Source organism: Drosophila suzukii, chromosome 2L (assembly GCF_043229965.1).
Source record: "Drosophila suzukii chromosome 2L, CBGP_Dsuzu_IsoJpt1.0, whole genome shotgun sequence".
Taxonomy (NCBI): Eukaryota; Metazoa; Arthropoda; class Insecta; order Diptera; family Drosophilidae; genus Drosophila; species Drosophila suzukii.
In genome coordinates, this window is record NC_092080.1 from 2,654,033 (window position 1) to 2,676,819 (window position 22,787).

Here is a 22,787-nt window from a genome sequence, read left to right on the forward strand (position 1 = left end):
TTTTGAATATTTATTTTCCAAAACTCTATTTATATTTCAAATGGTTAATATTTGATTTACTTATTTGAGGTAATAGGTTTTACAAAGCTCTTCAAATCATGATCTGCAAATTATCATATTATGATTATGTTGAGGTCACAGAACATTGATCTAACCAAAGCTACATACATCTTTCAGTGGTATTTCATTGAACTAAAAATCTTTTCGAAAATGTACATATACCCAAACTAAAACAATGGGTGTTTTCTAACAATTGAATATCAAATTTTTGAAATATATATTTGACAAAAAAGAATACATTATTGGTTATATATATAGTTCTTTGTAAGAACACAGTGAAGTAAATGTAAGTTTTTTGTTTTTTCTAACCTGACTTAGGCTTAAAGTGATTTTCCTGAAAGGACCTTAAATCCCTGTTTTTGGCCACTGTTCCAGGCTGTTGTTGTTATTCTGCCGGCACACAGCCGCACAATTAATTGCGTAAACAAAACGCGACGGACGGCCGGGCATGAGCATTGAATTATTCAAATCATCTATAATTACAGCTGGCAACTCGCTCGATTGCCTGCCTTTCGCCCCTCTCATCCGTGCCACGCCCCCTTTCAGCCCAACGCATTTATCAATTAAATGCGAACGCAGCAGCAGCAAATCCAGCAATTGCAACAATAATACGAGGCACATTGCTGGGCCAGCAATTAAATTATTAAAAGTTTGTCATAAATAAAGTGGGGCACTTGACAATTATTAAAATGAATTACATTCGATGGTGGAGGTTGGGAGACGGGGGAGGCGAGCCTAAATGATTGGCCCCAGGATCGAAGGGGGCGCCAAAAGGATTGACTAAGGGAAAAGCCAAAACGATATATACGAGCTTTTAAATTTATGTCCTGCCTTTATGGCTCTGCTGGATGTGCGTGTGTGGGTGGGTCGACCTCTGGGTTTATGAAATGCCAAGCGGCTGTTTTCATTCTTATTTTTTCAACTGTTTAATCTCAATTACCAGTGCGAAATATGCAATAAATCTGTTATTGTTTGCTTTTATAACCGATACGCAGGGTATGCTGAGCTGATTTCGCGGATCCGATTTTGTAGAGAAAAACTGCGAAAGCGGTGAGGAAATAACAAACAGAAACGGCAAACTGAAAAGCCTGATTATCTCATCCGAACAAAATGGCAATCGAAAAGAATTTCATGATTGGGAATTTATTTTCAAAAGATTGTGTATGGAAAGTGATCTGAAAATATAATCATGGTAAATATGATATGAGATAATATAGTATAGTAGATAATATAGTATAGTATAGTAGTATCCCATTTACTTTTTAGATTAAAAAGTTAGAAATACAAACAGAAAAGGACGCAGAATATTGTCGTAATAAAATGGTAAGCAAAAAGCACATTAATATTTCATAATAGGGTATCCACTTATTTTTTAAAATTTATACTTTTTGAAAAGCTCTAAAGAAGTACTTAAGATAAAAAGGTTTCTGAAAACTAAATTACTATATTCTTTCTTATAAAATGTAATAGTGTCATATATTTTATAGTACACAATATCTACTTACTTGACTAAAAATAATATATTATATTTTTTTTGGATTTGACATGAATACTTATACTTTTTTGTTGAGAAAAGTTAATAAACGACTCTTAAGGGGTATAAAAAGATCTATCAGTTGGGATTATCGCATTTCGGTTGCTGCTGCATGTGTCATGGTGTGTCAGCGGCGTTTTATGCCGTTCCCTCAAGTGCCCCCGACACAGTTGTTGCAAATGGCAAATGGCGGGCGAACCGCCATCCTTCTGCTCTCGATTTGCCACCTTGCCCAAACTCCTCCATCCGCTAACGCCTTTTATTTTTTTATTTTTTGCTTCATGTATGGAGCAATAAAAACACAAATAATGGCGGCACTCGGATAAAAAAGGAGGAAATGTGTGTGGAGGGCTCTGTTCTGGAAAGGGATCTGAACATACGCAATTTGTGCTGCGTTTGGGGATTGTTGCTGTATTGTTACATTTCTGTTTTCGGCTGGTTGCTGTGTTTTTTGCTCTGGTTTCTGCCCTTTTTTATTGTTTGCCCGTTTGGTTTGTTAGGCTGAACGTAAGCCTTTAAGCACATAATTTCAATTGCTGTACATAACACAAAACGGATTAATTTTGATTTTGACGTATGACCCGAGAGTGTGTGTGCCTGTGATTTTGAGTGCAAATTACCCGGAGCCATGAATGCCTCACGCAGATTTTCCTCATTTTTCTCGGCCCAAGTCTTTGGCAATCAAAATGCAAACGGAATTCTGGCAGGAAAATCCAAAACCAAAACCAGAACCAGCAGCAGAAAAATCCTCAAACGCATCTCCACAACTCAAAGGATTAGTGAAAGAAGCCGGGCCTTAAATTTTCGATTCACAATTTGAAAGGTAAAATGTTGCCCGAAGTAAAATATGTGTTCATGTGCGAGTAAACGAGGTCAGGCCATTTTTTCCCGAACGAAACGTTTCCTTTCCAACTGCAAAACGAGCAAATTATTTGGCTAAGCTTTTACTTAAGTCTTTGGGTGAGTTATTTTTCCTTTCCAGAATTCAATTGAAATTAAGGTTGCAATCCATTTAAACTTATTTGAAAGGGGGAATGTGAAACATTTTATTAAAATGCTTGCAAGCTATTAAAAATATAATAAACGTTTAAATTAGAAATTTAAGAGTAGGTACATTTTTCCTGCCGATATTAGCTAAGCGCAAACAAAACAAAATGTAACTGGACCTAATTAATTAAACCAAATGAAAGAGCTGGGGAAATCATAAGTCGGCTGTGTATTTATCTGCGGTTTTTATTGCTCCTTGAAGCATCAACCACTCCAGCCGCAAAGGCAACTTTCACCATACTTTTCTATTTATAAGCTGGTATATATATAAGGCCAAAGCCAGAAATCAGGTTGGCGACACTTTGCTAACTGAATGGCTTCATTAGGAAATTAAGGCGACAAGGGCTGAAAAACGTGGGTGGAAGAAAATGAGTGGAAAATCCTCGGGCGTACCAGTGGAAATTTATGAATTTTTGGCATGATTCAAGCTAATCACGTGGCTGCCATTACCCAAAATTATTTCACATATAAACCAGCGAGCGGGAAGGAAGGCGAAAACATTATTTAAATATCTTAATGCGTTAAATTTACGAGTCCTGGCCATGTGAATGGCCACGGTGTGTGTTCAAATGTGTGTGCCATGGGCGGGATATTCAAATTCGGTCAGGTGTATAATTAAATTGGAAATTGTGAGCGCACGCACAGGCGAAATACTTGGGATTTGGAATATTTAAACGACTTTGCCCATCGTCGCCTTATTATGCCGGCCACTTGACCGCCACTTAGGACCTGGCCAAAAGGTCAGAGTAGAAAACTTTCACTGGAATACCATAAAAATAAGGTGACCTCTCACCTTACTGATGGAGATCTTATTGCTGTTCCGTAATTTAATAAGGTACAAATAACATTAATGACAGATTTGATAAATTCTTGAACTCAAAGTAATATAAAAGGCAGGTTAATTAAATCCTTGAATTCCGTAAAGAGTGTACAAGTTATTTCGCAGAGAGTGAGAGATCAATTGAGGCCCTAAAACATTTGATCAGGGGAATCCAGTGGTTTGACCCCGAGCGAGCTATCCCATCCTTCATTCACTCTAGCCCAATTTGACGGCCAGCCACCAACATCCCGATGAAATGTGTGCCAATGACTCCCCAGGGTTCGGAACCCCGCGAAATGCGACAGATGATATGCGGTATGGGGGCGTCGTTATAAACCTAATGAATGCATTAAAGTTGCAGGATGCGTTGAATGTAAGCTCATGGGTGAGGGCCTTAGGGGAATTTCGGTGGATGTGTAACTATCGATTATCTTATAATCTTTTTTAGGGAATTTTTTTCAGTTATAAGGAAATAAAATGATACTTTTTTAAATTCTTTAAAATCAATCAAATTCTTTAGTCACAAATTTTAAACAATTTTTCCTCAAAAATAATTATTAAATGACAACCAAACACATTATCACCATATTATTTATGATTATGTACTACGAGAGAAGAGATACTTAAATATTTAGTAAATAACTTTTGGCCATTAACCCAAATATATATGGGTTGGAAACCCAAAATATTCGATACCTTCTATCTAACCGATTAAAACAGTGTATGTAAATATTATATATGTGTAAAAAGCATGAGTGCTAAAGATTATTCTAAAATTCCTTAAATAACTTATTGGTTTAAGCAAATAATGCAAATAGCATAACCCTATTTATTTAGGAGCCTGCGGTTTATTTAAGAGGGGCCCAGTATTTATGTCCCCCATGCAAGTGAGTGTGTCACGTTGCGAGGCGCTTTTCTGATTAAATGCGAAAATTTAATTGCCTGGACTGCGACACGTGGCGTATAATTAATGACGTGCGTCAGAAGAACTCCACTGGCAACTCAGCTGAAGACGAGTGAGACAGGGAACTCAAACTCAAACCGAACATCAACTGAATAAGTCATGGGGTTTTGGCTTTTCAATGGGCGGGACGGGGGGAGGGAACGAGGACCAACATCCGTAGAACACAAATAAGCCATATCATTCGCATTTCGTGTATTGACTGGCAGTTAACATGGCTTGGCAAAAAGTTTGCAACGACTTGTGCAATTGTCCTCCGTGCATACCGAAGTCCCCATCCAAAAGTACAATTGCAACTGTCATACGCACGCATTCCCCCGAGGGGCAGGGGCAAGTTGTTGGCAGAAATTGAGGTGGAGAGTCCTCCGCTCCTCCTCTCAGGACCTATATGTATCCCCATACATATACTATATGTATTTGGCAACAATTTATAAGGGCAATACGTGCAGGGCATATGCCCGGGTTAGGTTAGACTTCCTGTCGAGGACAACTATGCGAGGTCCACGCGTGTGCATACCAATGTCCCGGCCAAGAACCCAAGAAACCAAGGACCCCAGGCAACGTCGGCTAGGATCGGACCAGTCCTGGCCAGGGCAATGCAATCCGGGCAATCGCAGCAAACATTTCAGAACGGGAATGAGGAGGACCCCCGGCAAACAAGGCAACTACTGAAAAACGGAAGGAAACGAGTGGCAATGGATAGCTTCGGGCCAGGAGCTGCAAATACCCTAGGACTTTTTACACACCTATGACCCTTTAATTAATTTAAAGCAATCAAAATCCCCTAAAAACCCGATTAAATACAAATATTTCCCTTATGAAGTGTGAGTAAGAAAAAAGGTGTTTGGGTATGGAAAATAATCGGATTGTGTTGCATAACTCATGAAGGGGTTAAGAAATCTCCACTTTATTTTAAGCAAATGCATAGGAGGAATTACATGTTCAATTAAAAATTTATAATTAAAGAAATTTCCTTTGCACGACTTAACTATTATGCAATTTGAAAAGGGAATTAAGAAACACATCGGAGACTTAAATTCATGTGTGAAAACTATAGGATTTTGGTTACCTGCAACTGGAACTTTTCAAATACTTAAATCCTAACTATCTTGGAATTGGAAAAAGGAATTAAGAGCTTAATTAAGAACACCAAAAAATATAGGATTTGGTTCACCTGCAACAAGAACTTTTTGAATACTTAAAAAAATAGAAAATCCCATTTGTTTAATAGATCATTTTATAACCAAACCCCTTGTTTTGCAAAGGGTATAGAAGAAAAGCGGACGTCCCGACTGAACTCAACTTGGAGTTTTTGGACTTGCTCGCACTGCGCCGTCATGTCCTTGGCCCCTTCTAGTCCGATTTCCCCTCCGGCCCTTGTATTACCAATTCGATAATAAATATTACAAGCTAGACAACAAAAGAAGAAGAAAAAGCATATCTATAGGTATGTGTATGTCTGCGTATTGAAAACGAATTCAACAAGAAAACGAGAAAGTTGCTTGCACAAAACGAGCGAAAAACAAATTAAATTCGGTTTGTCGTTCTCATTTCTTTTTTTTTTGCCCTTCCTCACCCCAAGTTTTTCCTCTGCAACACAAATTTTTTTAGCAATTACGTGAGGGGGGAAGGGATTTTGGGTGGTAAGTGGGAAGGAGGTGGATTTTGTGAAGGCTGCACGAAGTCAACGATTTGCATAAGTTGGGCGTGGCATTGCTGGGGCGTTGTCGCATTGATTACAAGCGTGAAAATGAATTTCGATTATGCGATGAAGGCAAGGACGAGGGTTCGTTAACAATGTTTTCGCTGCTTTTTGCCAGGACTCATTGTCAGTCCAGGGCAGGCGCCGCCAGGTATGCTATGATTTCTGATTCCGATATTGCTGGCTGGCGCTGGGCTGATCAGATCAGGTTAAATTCGCTCGACTGGCCGGGCCACATGTAATTTGCGCCATGCATACGGAAATGTAATCAAAGGCAATGCTGAAATCTAGCACACACAATTTCCCATCGATAAATATCTGAGAGGGCCCGGCAAAAAGCAAAAGCAAATGCATATGTGATTGCACTTCGGGTGCCAAGGCCAATGATCAAATTCGGTTCGTTTATTTAGCCAATTTAATGCGGACTAAGAAAATATGTTTGCGTCCTGGCCAACGAGCCAAATATTTCATTTATTTATTGATTTATCAGCAAACAGCAAAAAATGTTCTCAGCTATCTGAGGGTAAATATTAAAATCCGAAAAAAAGACAAATTCCAGGGATTTTTTCACAACCGTTGTCAAAGATCAAACAATAGAAATGAACATGCCATCTGTTTGATTTAATAATTATTTTATAAAGCCGGGTATCTGAAAAAATAAATATTTGCTGCTCAAATATTTGACTAAGCTCAAATGTCATCATATATCTCTCTACATAAGTGGGAAAGGAGTTTTAAGGCGACTTTCTTTTATGAAAAAAATCTTAAAATTTATAAAATAACAAGGCGGAATAATTGAAAAATTATAAGAAAATGTAAGACCCAACCACAAAGGCGAATACACATCCATTCTTATTCGAAAGATATTAAAGATAAGAAGCGTTTTTATTTCTCCATCTGTCATTCGCGAATCCACTTATACTTATGGCTTCTCCCTTTCCGGTATTACTTATTTTTTGATCTATTCCTGTTGTTGCTGGATTCGCAGTCGTCTTGAAAAATGTACTTTTTATGCTTCATTACGTGGCGTCTTCCTGTTGTCAGTTTTTCTTTACATTTCGTTTAACATTTGTCACTTTTATAGCCGCATGTGTGTGTGTCTGTCAGTCCGAGTGAGTGTGTGAGTGTTTGAGTGCGAGTGTTTGAGTGTGTGTGTGGTGGAAAATGCCTCGCAGCTGCCCATCTTCATTTTGGTATGTTTTTCCTGACTTTTCCTTTTTCCTTTCCTTTTTTACGCCGTTGTGTCGCTCTAGTTGTTGCTGTTGATATTGTTGCTGTCGTTTCATCAACAGCTGCTGCTGCACAGAAAAAAACTCACTTTAAAACATAATTCTCCATTTTTTTATAAGCCAAAAAGACTTAAGGAGACTTAAACCCATTGTTAGTTTCCCCAAAAGAGCTTGGGAAATTTAATAAAGAAATAAACTAGTTTTTACCAAGTGAATGTAAGTTTCCAACATTGAGTGTTTTTTTTTTGCTTAATATAATTTCTGACTTAAAATCACAGCAAATAAATATTGTTGTTTATTTTTCTCCGAGTGGTGCTGGTAAAAAGAATCCCCAAACACTTTGGCCCAGCCTCTTTACAACTTGATTTAAGGTTCAGTGGATATGGACCCCCGTCTCGCTTCCACAAACCCATCTTCCAACTTTCTCGCTTTCCCATGTGTTTGTCTCCTGACAAATGTCATGTTCAAATTGCAGACTGAACTTTTGACTTTTGACAACGACAGAGAATCAACGACGCGATTCCTTGATAGATATGAAGTGGATTTCGCAAGGAGTCAAGGTCGTACATAAATGAAGAAAAGCTATAAAGGCATACCTTTACATAACGTATACGTAATATCCCCCTTAATGTTCTATTGATTTTTTAAGAGTAAGTTAATTTTTAAAATATTTGTCATTGGCACATATTTAAATAATCATTTATAGCAAACAAATTGGTTGCAATCCATTATTTGACATTAATTAACATTTAATTTTCGAGCTCTATACATTTTAAATGCATGTAATCCGGTCTGTTTACAATAAATACCTACTAATGGGGTGTCAGAAACTAAATTTAAAACGTTTTGATAATGCCTAAAATAAATCTAAGACTTGTATTTATTAAAACAAGTACTTATTTTGATTGGTTGGGTTTTAAGCAGAGATCAAAGGAATAATATGTATAGTTATATACTTGCCCCATTAATTACTATGCCATTTTGACGGTAATAGGACGTTTGACTGTCCCATTTACGTGTCACACTTGGTCCATTTGTTGTGATAAATACATTGATCTATCACCGGATGTTCCGGAGGCAAAACCCTCGGCATTACGGGTCAATCACATTAGCGTGTTAAACTACTTAACATGGTGAAAGACCAGCCCAACCTGAGTTCTGCCCGAGGAGTAGGATTGCAAGGGCCTAATGCCCAAGCAGATTGAAGGGGCGTGCCACATTACAACTGATTGAATTAATCAGCTTCATTATTTCACTAGTACTGGGGGATTTAATGCATTTGCAAGCCATGTTTCAATTAGGCCACATCCAAGGACTTTGACTCCCAGCTACATAAATTGTCGAGCCGAACCGAAGCGAATCGAATCGAAGGGCATTGAATTGAATGGAATGTTTAATGTATATGTATAAAGAAAAGAGCTTCCAGCTTGAATACGGGAATTTATGTGGCTACGTGCGGGGCATTTGGCAGTCGAAAGAAGATGTCTCACCGCCCTTTTGCCAAACGGACCTCCCAGCAGAGAAAGCCCCGACTGGTAGTAGGCATATTTAATGACACCATGGCCCATTATTGGAATTGGTTAGCCGTAACAAAAGGCGAAAGTAAACAGAACTAACTGGCAAACAAACGTGCAGGCAAACAAGTTAACAAAACATTTTCCCTTTTTCACAAAACCCCAAAATACTTGAGCCAAATGCCTTTAAAATGTACACATATTATTAGGCAAACAGCATGAAGTATTGATCCAATCATATATTTGTTTGGTAGTTTAATCAAAAAGTTTTCATTTCATACTTTCGAATGAATCACCGTCGGATTACAATTGAAACGATGGTGATGATGATTTCGCAATCAATGTCCCAAAAGTGCCGAAGCCCCGACAGGTGACAAGCTTACACAGAGCCCCACATCTGCAAATATCTACAAGATACTTGGCACAATGAGGAAGACAACAGAGGAAGATATATTAAGTACAGCCAGGCATCCTCACTTATCCCACACACGAATATTGTATTATTTTCAATAAGCAGGCGACGTATTGATAACAAAGCTTTGAAATATATACAAGCATCCCGCTGCCCCGCTGTCCCGATGTCCCGATCCTTGATTTCAATGGCTGGAAAATATTGAATATGTCCCTGTACCCCCAACCCGAACCCGAACCCTCCTACATCCACACAAAAGAAGGGCTGACAGGAGGAGGTGGCATCGAAGCGCAAAGCATTTTGTGCCAAAAAAGAAAGGAGAAATATTGTATGGTCATGTCATTGTATTTGTATGGGTTATAAATGTATGCAGCGATGTGGGGATTAGACTACTACTGCTGAAAGCTGGATTTCTATTATGTTCTCCACTCTTAGGCAGCGATGATGCCAGAATGATGATATGAGTGCAATGACAGAGGAACCGCAAAACCAACAGAGTCGGAATGAAAGCTGCTGCTGCTGGAAAGGGAAGCTAGAAAAGCATTTAAAAATGGCAGACAGCAAAAGATGCAAATGAGAATCGGTTTCTGCCTTCTGCAACTGCTGCCTCCACACACTCGAAAGTTAACATGCATACCCCCAGGACCTCCACCCCCACCACCACAGCCTCCTCTAGAGTCAGTCAATCACTCCTGCTTCGATTACAGCAGAAGGAGTGACATTTTTAGTTGCACCAGCTCAGCAGAAATACAAAAAAAAGGGACGGGAACCCGCAAAATGAATGAAAAGCCAAGATGGAAGAGGGAAAATCCCAACTACACACCCTTTTCATGCAGCGTCTGCTGCTGTCACATAATCCCCTTTTTCAATAAGATTTAAATTTGCATTTGACACATATTGGACGAGGACAGCCCGGCCAAGACGAGGGCACCGACAACAGCCCAATCCTGGCCAGCAAACCCACGAACGACGGTGTCGACAACACCTCTCAGGCCCGGAATAGGAAACTATATGCATATAGCTGCACATAAATATTTCTTCAAGTACCTGTGTGCGTTAAAACTTTTGTGGAATAAGAGTGACGCACCAGGGATAACATGACCCATAAATGTTTGTCACCCGAAATTGGCTAAGGAGCACATATATGATCTTAAAGCCTTGTCATTTTCATATATTGAAAAGATTGCAAAAATAAAAAAATAACATCCTTTTCACACATGCCTCAGTTCAATGTTCGGAATTCGAAAACCATAAAGAGACACTTTCATACAAAATATCCTGCAATCACAATTAATGCTTCTTCTTTATTTTATATTTTAAAGCGGAAGTAAAAAACAATTAACTTGTGTAATTGATACCAAAATACTGGAATAAATTGATATTGAATAATTTATATTGTAGACCGCTTCTCCGAAAGTGCTTCGACCATCATATTATTTCCCAACATTGATGATGTATGGATTTCAAAAATATTTAAAGACATGTTTTATGTCTCTGACCCAATAAAAGCGATATGATTTGCCAACTGCTTTCAATTCATACACAAATATTGACTGCCTGTGCTAGCGAAACCATAAGCAGATTTAAATATTCCGCTCTTTTCAGCCCGATCCCCCCACCCGCCCTCTTAAGCAACCACATTAGCATAGGCTCCACAACAGAACATATATTTAACCTCGGCGCATGCATAACACAGTGGAATGCAGTGGGATGGTCGAGAAGAAGAAGGGCATGGGCGTGGGCTTGAAAGGGGTTTCACTGGGACAGGTGACAGCTTTCGGGCGGAAAAAGGGGTCGTCGTCAGAGGTTGAAATAGTGCAAGAGGTAGTTTACAATAGAGGAAACTGCGCGTCATTAGCATAGCTAAGGGAATTGTTTTAGTTGGTTTCAGTTCGTTTGGTGGGCTGGTTTGGCTGGATTGGATGGTTTGAACGCGGTATATGGATGGGTGTGGCATTCAAGGGGGGGTGGGAGAAAAGGGGGCGACGTTGGCCAACATGGCTGACATGTTATGTGATTTGATTTGGATTCCCCCTCACCCGTTTGCCCCTCCTCTGTGCCGGCCTGGTCTGTGGCAATCGGGGGTAAGTACGCTTTGGTTTGGAAACCTCATTAGTTTGACATTCCAATATGTCAGATTGTGGCTACTGGCAACTGCGGCAAAACCAATAAAAGAGCGCCAGCGAAAACCGAGAGAATTGATAGCATCAAAACAAGTGATAAATGTAACTTGAAAATCAATTATGAAGCTTTTATGTGTTTCGCGTTGAAAATACTTTTTAATTGCTTCCGGTCTGTGATTTTAATTTCTCTTTTTTATATCTAAAACAATTGACTAAAAAAATATCATATTTACATCCATGTTGTCCCTCACTTATTATTATTAAGTGCTTTTTGAAAAATTGTTCATATAAAAAATATCAGGTTTACCCACTATATTCCATCATAAAGTGTTCACAATTAACAATTATTTGTTTAAAAAATGTTTAATTTAAATATTTTAGGAAATGAGTTAAGAAGATGTAAATATACATCCTATTGTCCCAACTATTTCAATGATTTTATAAGTCCTTTTGAGCTGACATCACTTGAAACCCTTTCAAGTTTGATATGCTGCCATTAGTACCAATTACCCTAGGGGACACAAAACCCCATCGTCCGACTAACAATGCATAATATGGTATTATCATCCTCCATTTGCGCTCTATCTAATTGCATCTCATCTAGCATTTCAATTCTCGGTGCCGTTGTCTGTCAATAAGCTGGCAGTTTCTCAATGGCCGGACACCCACTTACTCCTTCCGACATATGCTCATCCATTTATCATAGTCGCTATAGCGATTGTGTGGGATTCCCCCGATTCGGGTTGGGTATCGTATCGTATCGTCCTTAGCTCGCTTCATTAAAAAGTAAGCCCTTTTAAATTGGCCCCCTTCCTACTCCATTTCCAGCTTCCATACCATACCATTCCTGCTGCCAACAACCAATTGACATTCATAGAAAGCAACCAGACTGCGTTCTTTTCTCCGTTCTCCGTAGTTTCCCCTCCATATTCAATTTTTTTTCGGATCCTTCTCAAATCGTTTTGGCCTGTTCATCTTTTTCCCGACTGGCTGAAAGTGTGTGTGTCTGTGTTTGCCTTTCAATTTGCTGACTGCTGCGTGTGTGCCCAGTTAGAGAAACATAATCGGGCAATACTTTTCCAGCTATTTGCGTGGCAAATATTTTTGCGGAGCCCGGAGAAAAACCAACGAGCCATCGAAGCGTGGGCAGCAACAAAATTGTCAAAGGGTTCGTCGCACGGCGAGATAGGATTTTTCCATGTGCGTCCTGTCCCCGTTTTTGGTTTAGATTTTGGCTCTGGCTTTGGGCCTGTTTGTCATCAGCTCCATATCTGCCGGCCAATTTACATTTACGAGTTGGCAGTCGGGGCCAGCCGTCAAATATGTTAAATAACGAACTATTTTGCATTTTTATTTTATTTTTTCTCGCCCTGCTCATATTGAACATGGAAATGTGGGGCAGCCAAGGGGTTTGGGCTCGGGTTGGGCTTTCCAGGGAAGAATGCCTTGAACGCCGAGAATTTGTGTGCGGCTTTCAATGAGGAATGTGTGTGAGCCTCTCCGTCTGTTTCTGCTTTTGTGTCTGCCTCCGGTATCCTCCTCCCCGGTCTGTTTACACAACCATGTCAATTTAAATCTATGTCAAAACACACGACTTAGTTGAGGTTTATTTATGTCGGTCTGTCCCTGGCTCCGCATTTCCCTACTACCCTCCGTTTGCAATTCAATAAAAAAATATAAAGGAGAAAAAAACGGAAAGCGGTTTTTTCCACTTTTTTATTTGCATTTCCGAGTCACGTAAATGGATCTTCGGCACTATCTGGATAATATTCGATTTCCACGCGCTCCCCATTTCAATGCCCTTCGCTTTGTGCCAATACCTTTTAAATTGGTCTGGCTGACAACGCCTCCCCCAATAAATATCTAATTTCCGTCATATGTGTGTTCATACATTGTGTACGAATTAAAGTGGTAAATGCTCTCTGTTTTTTAGTGGCCCTATAAGTGGGGGCGTGGCGGGGCTTAAGCCCATCAAGCGTATGATTAGCGTCAATCAGTGAAATCGTGGACGTTTAATTAAAAATCAATCAGTTGCTGTGACATAAAACCGAATGGTTCGATAAACAGTTTATGTATGTAGCCAAGGTTTAGGATGGTCCCTAGGAAAATCGGGATTGTGGCTTAAATAGAACGCAATATTCTGGGTGAAAAGGGGGTGTGACCGAGCAGGGCGATACATTGAAAATTTTGTAGTGGACATCAATCATTTTGTTGCACGGCCTGGCCAAAGTTTCGTGTTAATCAGGAATACACCCATAGCATGATAGATTGACTTTGTATTTTGTGTGTGCCTAAGGTTAGGTCCTAGTAATTAGGGGTCTGGGCTGTATTGGAAATAGTAGACGTCAGGAAATTGTTAGTGGTTTGACTTTCAACTTGAACTTTTTGGCTTATGACGGGTTATTTTTCATTGCTTTATTTCTGGAAATTTTGTATGCTATTTTTTGAATAAAGCCTACCAATTCAAAAATTGCTATCGTTTTTTCAAACAGTAGTTAGGTTTGACAGCACAATCAAGACTATTTATTAAAAGCTGTGAATACCTAATTGCCGGAAATCCAATTCAGATTAAGAAATTAAATAAATAACACCGTGTTTGTTGCTTTGAGCGCTTATTTTATTTATTAAGCTCATTACATTTTATTGGAAAAAATCACACTGAAAGTCGATCAGTCAATCAATCAGCCGGCAAGGCCGTAAGGCTTCCAAATAATTTAATCGACAGCAGGATATGTACACTGTGTGTTCTATGAGCCGGGGGTTCATAATGAGTTGATTAAAAACCAGAGTAAACTTTCTATCAACGTTCGAGGCCCCCGGTCAAGGTAAATTAACTCTGAGTGCGAACTGTGGGTAGGTGGATGGGGTGGACCTTGTTTATGATTGCTTTCACGCCTGTCTGGTCATTAACCTAGGCACAACTTTGGCCCGAAAAAACACATTTGCGGTCCCCGCATCTCTAACATTCCTTTTTTTTGCATTTTTATTAGTCCACAAATAAAACTTTTTTTGTTTGTCTATTATGAGGGTCGGCCAGAGGTTGGTGGGGGGCCAGGGGTCAGAGGACAGAAGTCCTAAAGCATAAACAGATCAATAAAACAAGACGAAGAAGAAAAGCCGGGACGTCGGCCGCAAAACTAGCAAAGGAATCCAGCCAAAAGAGCCCAAGAAACAACAGCGGCAACTGGCGCAGTTCCCATGCAAATTTCACCCAGACCTATTCTATGTACTACACCCCCTTGGAGACCCCAGAACTCATAGAACCCATAGAACCCAGAGGCACCTCGAGGACGACACTCTACACTGCCATTAACTGTTGCCCGTCTATTTGTTTGTACAAATAATGTGTAAGCAGGCATATTTTTGTCAACGAGGCTAATTTCTGTCACAGATTTACGTGACAATGGCCCAGGCAAGAAGCCAGGGCCCAGAAACGCTTGGAAAGCCAAGAAATCCGCAACAACACGCATACACGGAATAAAAACACAACAATTACAAAGCAGGTTCCATCAAAGGGAATGGATGGTGGATGGTCCTAGTGGGTGGGATTTTGGGCCGAGTCTGGCAGTTTTTGGTCGAAATATTTTTGTTTCTTCTGCTGTCAGTGAGGCTCGTCGCAGTCGTTTTGCGGGCAGTCCGTAAAAGCCATAAAAAGAAAAATATACCAAGCAGCAGGCAGGAAAAAAAGAGGCCCAAAACAAAACTGAGCCGTGAAGAACCAGCGTCGAAAAAACTGGGTTAGCCTGGGTACTTCTCCCCATCTTTCCCCACCTCCGTGTCATTGTTGATTTTCGTTGTTTCTTTTTTTTAGCACCTATGCACTGTTTTTGCTCTTTCTGAACGATGCGCCCTGCTCCTGTCCGTCTTGGTTATTGTTGTCCAAGGAACTCAATGGGTGACACATATGCAGTCGCCACTCCTCGTGCCACAACACCCACTCCAGCCAGACTCGTTCCCCAGATTTCTCTGCTCCGTTCCACTTTTCCTTGGCAAAGTCTTGAAGACCAAAGAATCGGATGGAAGAGTGGACTTATAAAATAATACTTATTGTACAACAATCGGTTTTCGAAACAGTTTTGTTGTGAATTTCCTTTTTTATTTCAACAACTGAACTATGCAACTGATTTTTGAATTTATAAAAATAACTCAGCTGTTGTTTTGTTCGAAATAATGTTTCCTAATTTAACAAACAAACAGCTTACTGATAGGGTTAACATTAAAAAAAGTTCCTAGACTATAAGGTACAATTTAAAATAAGTTTATTAAAATATCTCTCCGGGATAAAACACTTTAAATTGTGAAAAACTTATCATTCTAAACCTCAATTAAATATTTATAGCATAATCATCTACTTGATGAATATCATTTCATATTTATTGGTTATTATTATTATTGCTTAAAGAGATTTGCGATATTATTTATCAAGGCTTTTGCAAAGTTGAAAATGCTTGCATTTGCATAAATATTTTAGTTTCCCTGCAGCAAATGTAGTCAAATGCAACTGATTAATGTTTTGTTAAGCAAATTTGTAGATAAATAGACTTGGCTTCTGGGGTTCAAAAGCTGATAAATTTTTAACAGCTCCCAAGAATCTTAGCATTACTCTAGTGCCCAATGAAAAACCAAACCAAATCCAATCGAATGTTCCCTAAAGTCCTTGAAGGGCAATGCAAATAGCCAGAGAGATGCCCGGGATGCCTCATCCGATCAAGGCAGCTGGATGCACTGACCTCCCATCAGAATCGGTGATTGACGCTGATATGTTTGCCACATTTAATTGGAAGTGGGGGTGGGGGGGCGTTCAAACGCCCATCTTACGCCACCCACCACCCACCGCCCCCGCCGAGGTTGTTTATTGGCTGACAAGTGCTGCACATCCGGGCTGCGTTTGCGGAAATGAGCAAATGACTAATGACTGACCAGAGCGAAGGCACCCCGGGCGACGAGTGACCCTTGCCCCTCTGTTTTCTGCTTTCTGTACTCTGCTTTCTGTTTCTTGTTTACTGTGCGCTTCAATTAAAGCATCTTGCAGGAAATTGAACTTTTAGTCAAGTGGCTGGTGGGCGGTTGGCCTGAATGGGTGGCTAAGTGGGTGGTTGCCTCAAGATGTGGATACGATGGGGACTGCCTCATCAATCTGTTACGTACTTGACTTGTGGGTGGGTTCGTGGGTCGGCGGCTGTTCAGGGCTTGAAAAGCGTATCCGTATCCAGTTGTTGCATGTGCCTAAGTCACTTTTTTCCTCCTCTCTCTAGCCACTTGAGTTTTGATTACTGATCACTTCACTTTGCAATCACCGCTTGATTACTTTTGCATCATAGCAACCGCACTTTCTGAAATCTTAACCGATCGATCTCTGGTATAATATTTCTCTGTCGGCCCGTAAAGCCTATCTATTTGTGGTCACCATTTCGCGATTTTCAGCTGGACCGGCTATCTTCGAGATGTTGCCGCTACACCAGCAACATCATAATACGAACTGCCACCCCTAGAACGCCAGCGATACTTCCACTCGATGCTCACGCGCCAAATAACCAACGTGCACTGGCACATCCGTGCCACATTATGCGCATTTTATGGCACGTTTGGCGACCTCGACACTCGCTTCGTTTTAGATCACCCGAGTGCCGACCAACATGCAATACGGAAATTGTTGTCCTAGGCGCAACAGACCCAAAAGCCGAAGACCCCCAGCACCCGAAACCAGATGGAACGAACCGTCGCTGGAGAGAGTCTAAAAAGCCGAAGATTACCGACTACCGGAGTATCTGAGCATGCGTGGTGCCTGAGCCGGAATTAATTTACCACCTGGCAATGCCTTTCTTTTCAGGCGGAGTATTCAAAGAAATTCTAGACTGGACAGTGATTTGATGGGGGGCCGAAAGACGAAGATGGATGCACAATGGAGAGGTCGAGAGAGGGCGGCCGGATTCAAGTTCAGGTTGCCCTTTGACCACAAAATACCGGCTGCCGGCTAATAAACTCCAGTAGCAACCAAATTTGTTCTTCGAATTTATTGTGGAACATTCTTTTCATAGGACTAACCCAAAACTAAGACTGATAAATGGCCACGCACACTGGCAATTTGCAAGTTCCTGGCAGTTTAGAGCACTCAGCTAACCCCAAAAGTTTTATATTCCCCATTTCGGTTTTCCTCCCCAAAAAACATCTCCTTTGGATGTTTTTAATATACAATATTAGCCGGTAGTGATGTTTCAATTAATTTTTAAGGTGCACCCCATTGCCCACTGCTACGGCTCCTGCTCGAAAACCAAGGAGCCCGGAGATGGTTTGAGATATAGATGGGCGTCGGGGTCTTTAAGATGCAGAAAGGGGGTCGAAGGCAGAACCGCATGCTAAGATATGATGGCAGATGCCAAGCAGGATGAATAAATGGCTTGGATGCAAAGTTTAAATTTTTCATAGCTGGGTGGCTCGGTTCGCTTCGGTTGGGCTTGCTCTTTTGAGGGTCTCGGTTTCGGGTGGGGGATCTGAGTCTACCTCATCTTTGTCTTCTTGTGGTTTTCACTGGTCAAACTGGGGAGCAATTGGACTTTAAGCTGCGGCAGTAGATTATTGCATTTCGTAGCAATTTTGTTTTGTTTTGGAAGAAAGGTTATTTAATTTTTATTTTTAATAGCCTTGAGTATTTTCTTTTGAAAAAATAACAGTTTGCTGCGTATTTTTGGTAGCATTTTAATTCACGGGTAAATTAGGAAATTACAAAAATATAAGTCGTTTTGTTTTAATATTTGCACTTCTTAACACCTTCCTCGCAGAATCCCGATTCTGTTTTTATAAATTCTAAAAATATTTATATATGTTGATCTATTATTAATATTATGTATTTTATTTTGAGCAAACTAAACTTACGTGGAAGTTTTTTCATCTTTCGTCGGCACTTTTCGTTTTCCAGGACACAAGCGCTAGATCCCTCAAAGTAGCACTTTCCATCAAAGTTGCAGGTGGGTAAGATGCAAGGTCCGCAAGTCTTTTTGCAATTCTTACCCCATCCAAAACCGACTAACATAAAAGCTGATCTTTGCAAACTATGAATGTTAAGAAATCTGGCAAATCAATATCTAGGGCTTACCCAGTAAGGAAATAATTAATAACCTCATTTCCGAAGCAGCTACTTGGAACTGATTTCTTTTAAACATTTTTTAAGAGGAAATTTGTTAGGGCTCTATGCATTTTGAAGGCATAACGATCTTAATAAGTCTTCTTTATTTACCATATCTAAATTATTTTGGTGTTGAACCAATTAATTCAATAATCACAGACCCGTAGCGAACAGGTTTTGATTGTACCTCTGGTCAAAATCATGTTTTACTGGTAGTACACTGGATGAAACCATTGGAATGCAAGGTTTCGCTCTCCTTGGATAATTCTGCTTTAAGCAATATCCTGTCTTCTTTTTAACAAACGCTATCACAAATTTTCGTTTTATTGAAATATAACAGCGACTCGTGTATCATACTAACCTGGTTTATTATAGGCTCTTCTCAGGCATTTTTCAATTTCAACGTGACAGTTGTTTTCTGCTTCAAAGTAACAGAATTTGTCAATGGAACACGATACGTCAAATACATCTATTGGGCAATCTTTGAGGCAACGTAAGGCTTTCTTTTTACCCAGAGTTACAGAAACTAATCAGGAGTTAAAGTAGACTGAAAAATACTCAAAGTATTTAAGTCTTACCAAGAAGAAGAATTAGGAATAGCCGCATTTTGAACGCTTAAGATCTGGTATAACACTAACAGAAATGTTGAAGCCATTTAGGTATGACTGATCGATTCGATTGACTTAAAAAATCTTTATCTTATAAAATAGAACTGTATATATATGTTAAGAAATTCTGATATATTCATTTTTCTGAGTTTATTAAAAGCTGCAAAATAAACTCTACAAAAAAGGTTTTCTGGGTGTCAATCGATTATATATCATCATCATCACCTGTTGTGGCGAATAAGTTCGGATTCCAAACATTCATATGTCCAATGTCATTCGGCAGAGTTATAGTTGGTTCCATAGGTTCACAAGGTACTGCTTTCTTTGGATAGTGCTTTCCTATGCAATATCCCTCTCTCTTTTTAACGAACCCTATTAAAACTTTTACATGTTGTAATATAAAAGAAAATAGGCATGGTACTCACGTGGCTGATTGTAAGCTTTACGCAAACAGGTCTCCATCTCAAGAATACAATCGGTTTCTGCTTCAAAATAACAAACTCTATCCCAGGAACACGACACTTCGTACTCGTCTGGTGGGCAATTTTTAATGCATTTTATAGCAAGCTTATTAGCCAGAGTTACAGCAGCTAATCAGAAACTAGATTTACTTATAAAATCAATTAGTGATTATATAACTTACCATAAAGAAGAAAGATAAATAACCTCATGTTGATCTATTGAGGTTACGCATAGAACTAAAATGAACTGAAAGTAAAACTGATCGAGTTAAGGGACTCTAATAAACTTACCGTAACAAAACGTTGTTCTGTTATACTGGAAGAACATTCACATAAAAGCATCAACAAGCTTTTCCATTTCCTTGCAAATCCTTATGATAATTTAATTTAAACCGTATCGGCTAATCCCGAAAAATACATTTACAAATGTCTTTCGTGGTGCTCAACGCTCAACGCGCTGTACATTTAACAAACAATTTTCAGTCAATTGTGTCGGAACATTCCCCATTTCGATTCAATACCTACAGTAGTTCGGAGTTCTACTCGGTTCTGCTGGGTTCTGCTGGGTCCTGCTCATCCTCATCCGCATCCTCGTCCTCCTCCATCTTGTTCTTGTTGTGGTTTAATGGATTTGCAGTTTGCAGTTCCTTAACAATTCCATGTTATTCTCGCTTTTTTGCGTTTCCTTTCTCGCGCTTGCCCTTTTCGTGTTGGAGTTGAATTTTCGCAATCTCCCCCTTTTATTTTTTGTATTTGGTTCGGTTTTTTCTGGTTCCATTTTTGTAGTATTTTTGTATTTTCCGTACTTTTTGTATTTTTTGTATTTTGGTAATTGCTTGCCATTGTTGGTGGCGCTGCAGCGATTGCAGGGCGAACTTTCCCCAGTGGAGTTGGCAATTGTTGAGCATTGTGCGACTAAAGTAAACTCTTTAAATATCCCCCGGATGAGCAACCCCTGCTTGAGCCCCGCCCCTGCAGTTATCAATCGAAGACAAATCAGGGAAAAGTTGTTTTTCCCTTCTAAAGCTGGATTGGGGAAAATCTGTGCCTTCAAATTAACTTGTACCCAACACGTATCTAATTTCATTTTCACTACATGTGTGGCACATAAAAAACTAATTCAAAGCGCTCAATATAATTTATATCCTATCTGGACAACAACAAACAAAGGGACGACAGAAAAACCAGCAGGAAAGGACGAAAAAATACGCCAGGGGACCTGGGAAATGGGACGAGGTCCAAAAAAAAGAACCAACGATGCTCAATCGCACACAGCAATCAGCCCAAAAAGGCAAGCGAAATTTTTTGTAATTTTTATGACCCCAAAAGACGCATCAATTCCGAAGGGCAGATCTCCGAACAAAGGACCCCAATACACACCCAATAAGAGGGCGGCCAAAGCAAACTTATTTAAAGATGTAAGCGCAATAAAATAAAATAATAAAAATACAACTTTTCACCCATCCCCAGAGCTCACCCGAGCGTCCTCGACATTTCTTCTCCTCCGACTATAAACTGTTCCAAGTTATCTAAAGTGTTAAATCACCTGATGCCGTCAGCATGAAATTTACGCACATAAATCTTTCGGAGCAAGCCCAAGTCCGAAACTGAGAATGGGCCCGCAAAAAAACATAAACCAAACATAAGCAGGACCCCTTAACCGATGGAGAAACAGGACACGAACAACAACTCAAAAAGCTAGGATAGCGAGAGTGGGTTGAAGGGTTCCTAAAAAATGGGATACTATGTAATGGTCTTTGATTTTAAAAGTGCTTAAAGGTCATATATATTACGAAGATCATTTTTATATAATAATCTGATAATCAATTGGAAAAAGGTGAACAAATTTTGAATGTTATAGTGTACTGTAGTGCTATCTGTATAAAAGAGAAAGAATAAAGCTGAAGCCATTTAACTTAACGACAAATTTTAACATGACTCGAAAGAGCATCCCTTAAGAGATGGTAATATATTCTGAAAATTCTTAAGGTTTTATCCAGGTTTTTTTTATTCATTGGTTTTTAACAAAAAATGGTTGAGAACTTTATACAAATTCAATACTAATTCAGATATGATCAACAGATATGTATCCTAATTTGATCCCATAGCTATATTTTCAAATTGGAATACAGATCTGTTGATCTTATCTGGATCAATATTGCTTTTCAATATACTTCTCAGCCACTTCTCTGTCTGCAGTTGTTTAAAAAGGTTGCCCAAGCAGGCCGTTGACAGTCTAAGGTCCCAGACTAAGGACCATCCCACTTTTTAACCCATTCCCGCCCTTAATACCCAAAACCAACTTCCCCCGTGGCGAAAATAAAACGTGTGCCAGTGCGTGGAGCCCGACCTTTAAGTTAGTTTGTGTATATTTTATGGCTTTATAAAAACACTCTGACCTGTCCAAGTTGAGCGGGGTCAGCGATGAGATGCAGGGGTTCGAAGTGTCTGGATTTCTTTCGAGGATGGGGCTATCATATGCCCATTGATTGATGCGGGTGATTGTACTTCGAGGGGGCTCTCGATTGAACCGGAAGTTACGATCGGCGAAGAAGCTCTAAGTTATATAAAGTTAAGCCAACTCTCCAACAATGGCCAAGGCCCTTGTTTTCGCTTTAGTCGCCGATGATTCTTGTGTTGTTTTTAACGACAAAAGCGTTAAACTTTTGCCCCGTTCACCTGGGCAGGTGAGTGGATTAGCGGGCTCACAGGGGGTTGTCGCATCAGTGGCAGCATCACAAAACTGAAAAATCAACAAACGACGCAGTAAAACAGTTGCAAAGGCAGCGGAAAAAGGAGAAAAAAATAAAATAACAGCAGTAACTGGCATAATAATACAAACAAACAGAAAAAGCAGGTAAACGATGCGCATTGCGGTGGGTGGCGAAAAAAACAGTGGGGAGTTGGCAAGTTGAATGCTTTGGCAAACGGTTAATGTAATGAAAATGGCAGCGACAATAAAAGCAACATTCGACGTGTGCAGGAATATAGTTTTTCCGTTTGAGCCCCCGACAATCGGTACAAGTTGTTTTTCCCCTGCTTTCTGTTCAGATCGAAGGACAGGGCTTTTCAATGCAGGACACTTGTCGGTTAGGGCTTCGGATTGGCCACAGCGTCATCACCTGTTTATTGTTATCGAAATAACTCACGGTTGAGTACGGGTTTGTACACAATGTTATTGAACAGCTTTCTC

General features: G+C 39.9%; 2 protein-coding genes and 1 long non-coding RNA gene across 4 annotated transcripts in view; all 3 read right to left on the reverse strand.

The window, feature by feature from the left end:
* Nucleotides 1-16,938, reverse strand: part of LOC108021145 (chaoptin) — a 43,003-nt gene extending 26,065 nt beyond the window's left edge. For both annotated transcript variants that reach the window (XM_017089716.4, XM_017089715.4), the window contains exon 1: nucleotides 16,551-16,938. The gene's annotated coding sequence lies outside the window, so the exon portion shown is untranslated. The remainder of the gene's footprint in view (nucleotides 1-16,550) is intronic.
* A 1,144-nt stretch (nucleotides 16,939-18,082) lies between these two features.
* Nucleotides 18,083-18,539, reverse strand: Sfp35C (Seminal fluid protein 35C). Its single transcript, XM_017068008.4, has 3 exons — nucleotides 18,496-18,539; nucleotides 18,276-18,442; nucleotides 18,083-18,206 (listed from the first exon to the last, which is right to left on the reverse strand). Exons 2-3 carry the CDS (start codon nucleotides 18,430-18,432, stop codon nucleotides 18,148-18,150), a joined length of 216 nt encoding a protein of 71 aa, XP_016923497.2. The 5' UTR covers nucleotides 18,433-18,442; nucleotides 18,496-18,539; the 3' UTR covers nucleotides 18,083-18,147.
* A 729-nt stretch (nucleotides 18,540-19,268) lies between these two features.
* On the reverse strand, nucleotides 19,269-19,847 carry LOC139352457 (uncharacterized). Its single transcript, XR_011603652.1, has 2 exons — nucleotides 19,777-19,847; nucleotides 19,269-19,723 (listed from the first exon to the last, which is right to left on the reverse strand). It is a non-coding gene; the product is annotated as an uncharacterized lncRNA (long non-coding RNA).
* Nucleotides 19,848-22,787: the final 2,940 nt, after the last annotated feature.

What these genes read in the sequence shown, in the direction of transcription:
- Sfp35C (XM_017068008.4), bottom strand. Translation starts at nt 18,432, where the DNA reads ATGTTAGTCGGTTTTGGATGGGGTAAGAATTGCAAAAAGACTTGCGGA. An exon ending in AAAGATGAAAAAACTTCCAC is followed by an intron (nt 18,207 to 18,275) that starts GTAAGTTTAGTT and finishes AAATATTTTTAG; the next exon opens with AATTTATAAAAACAGAATCG.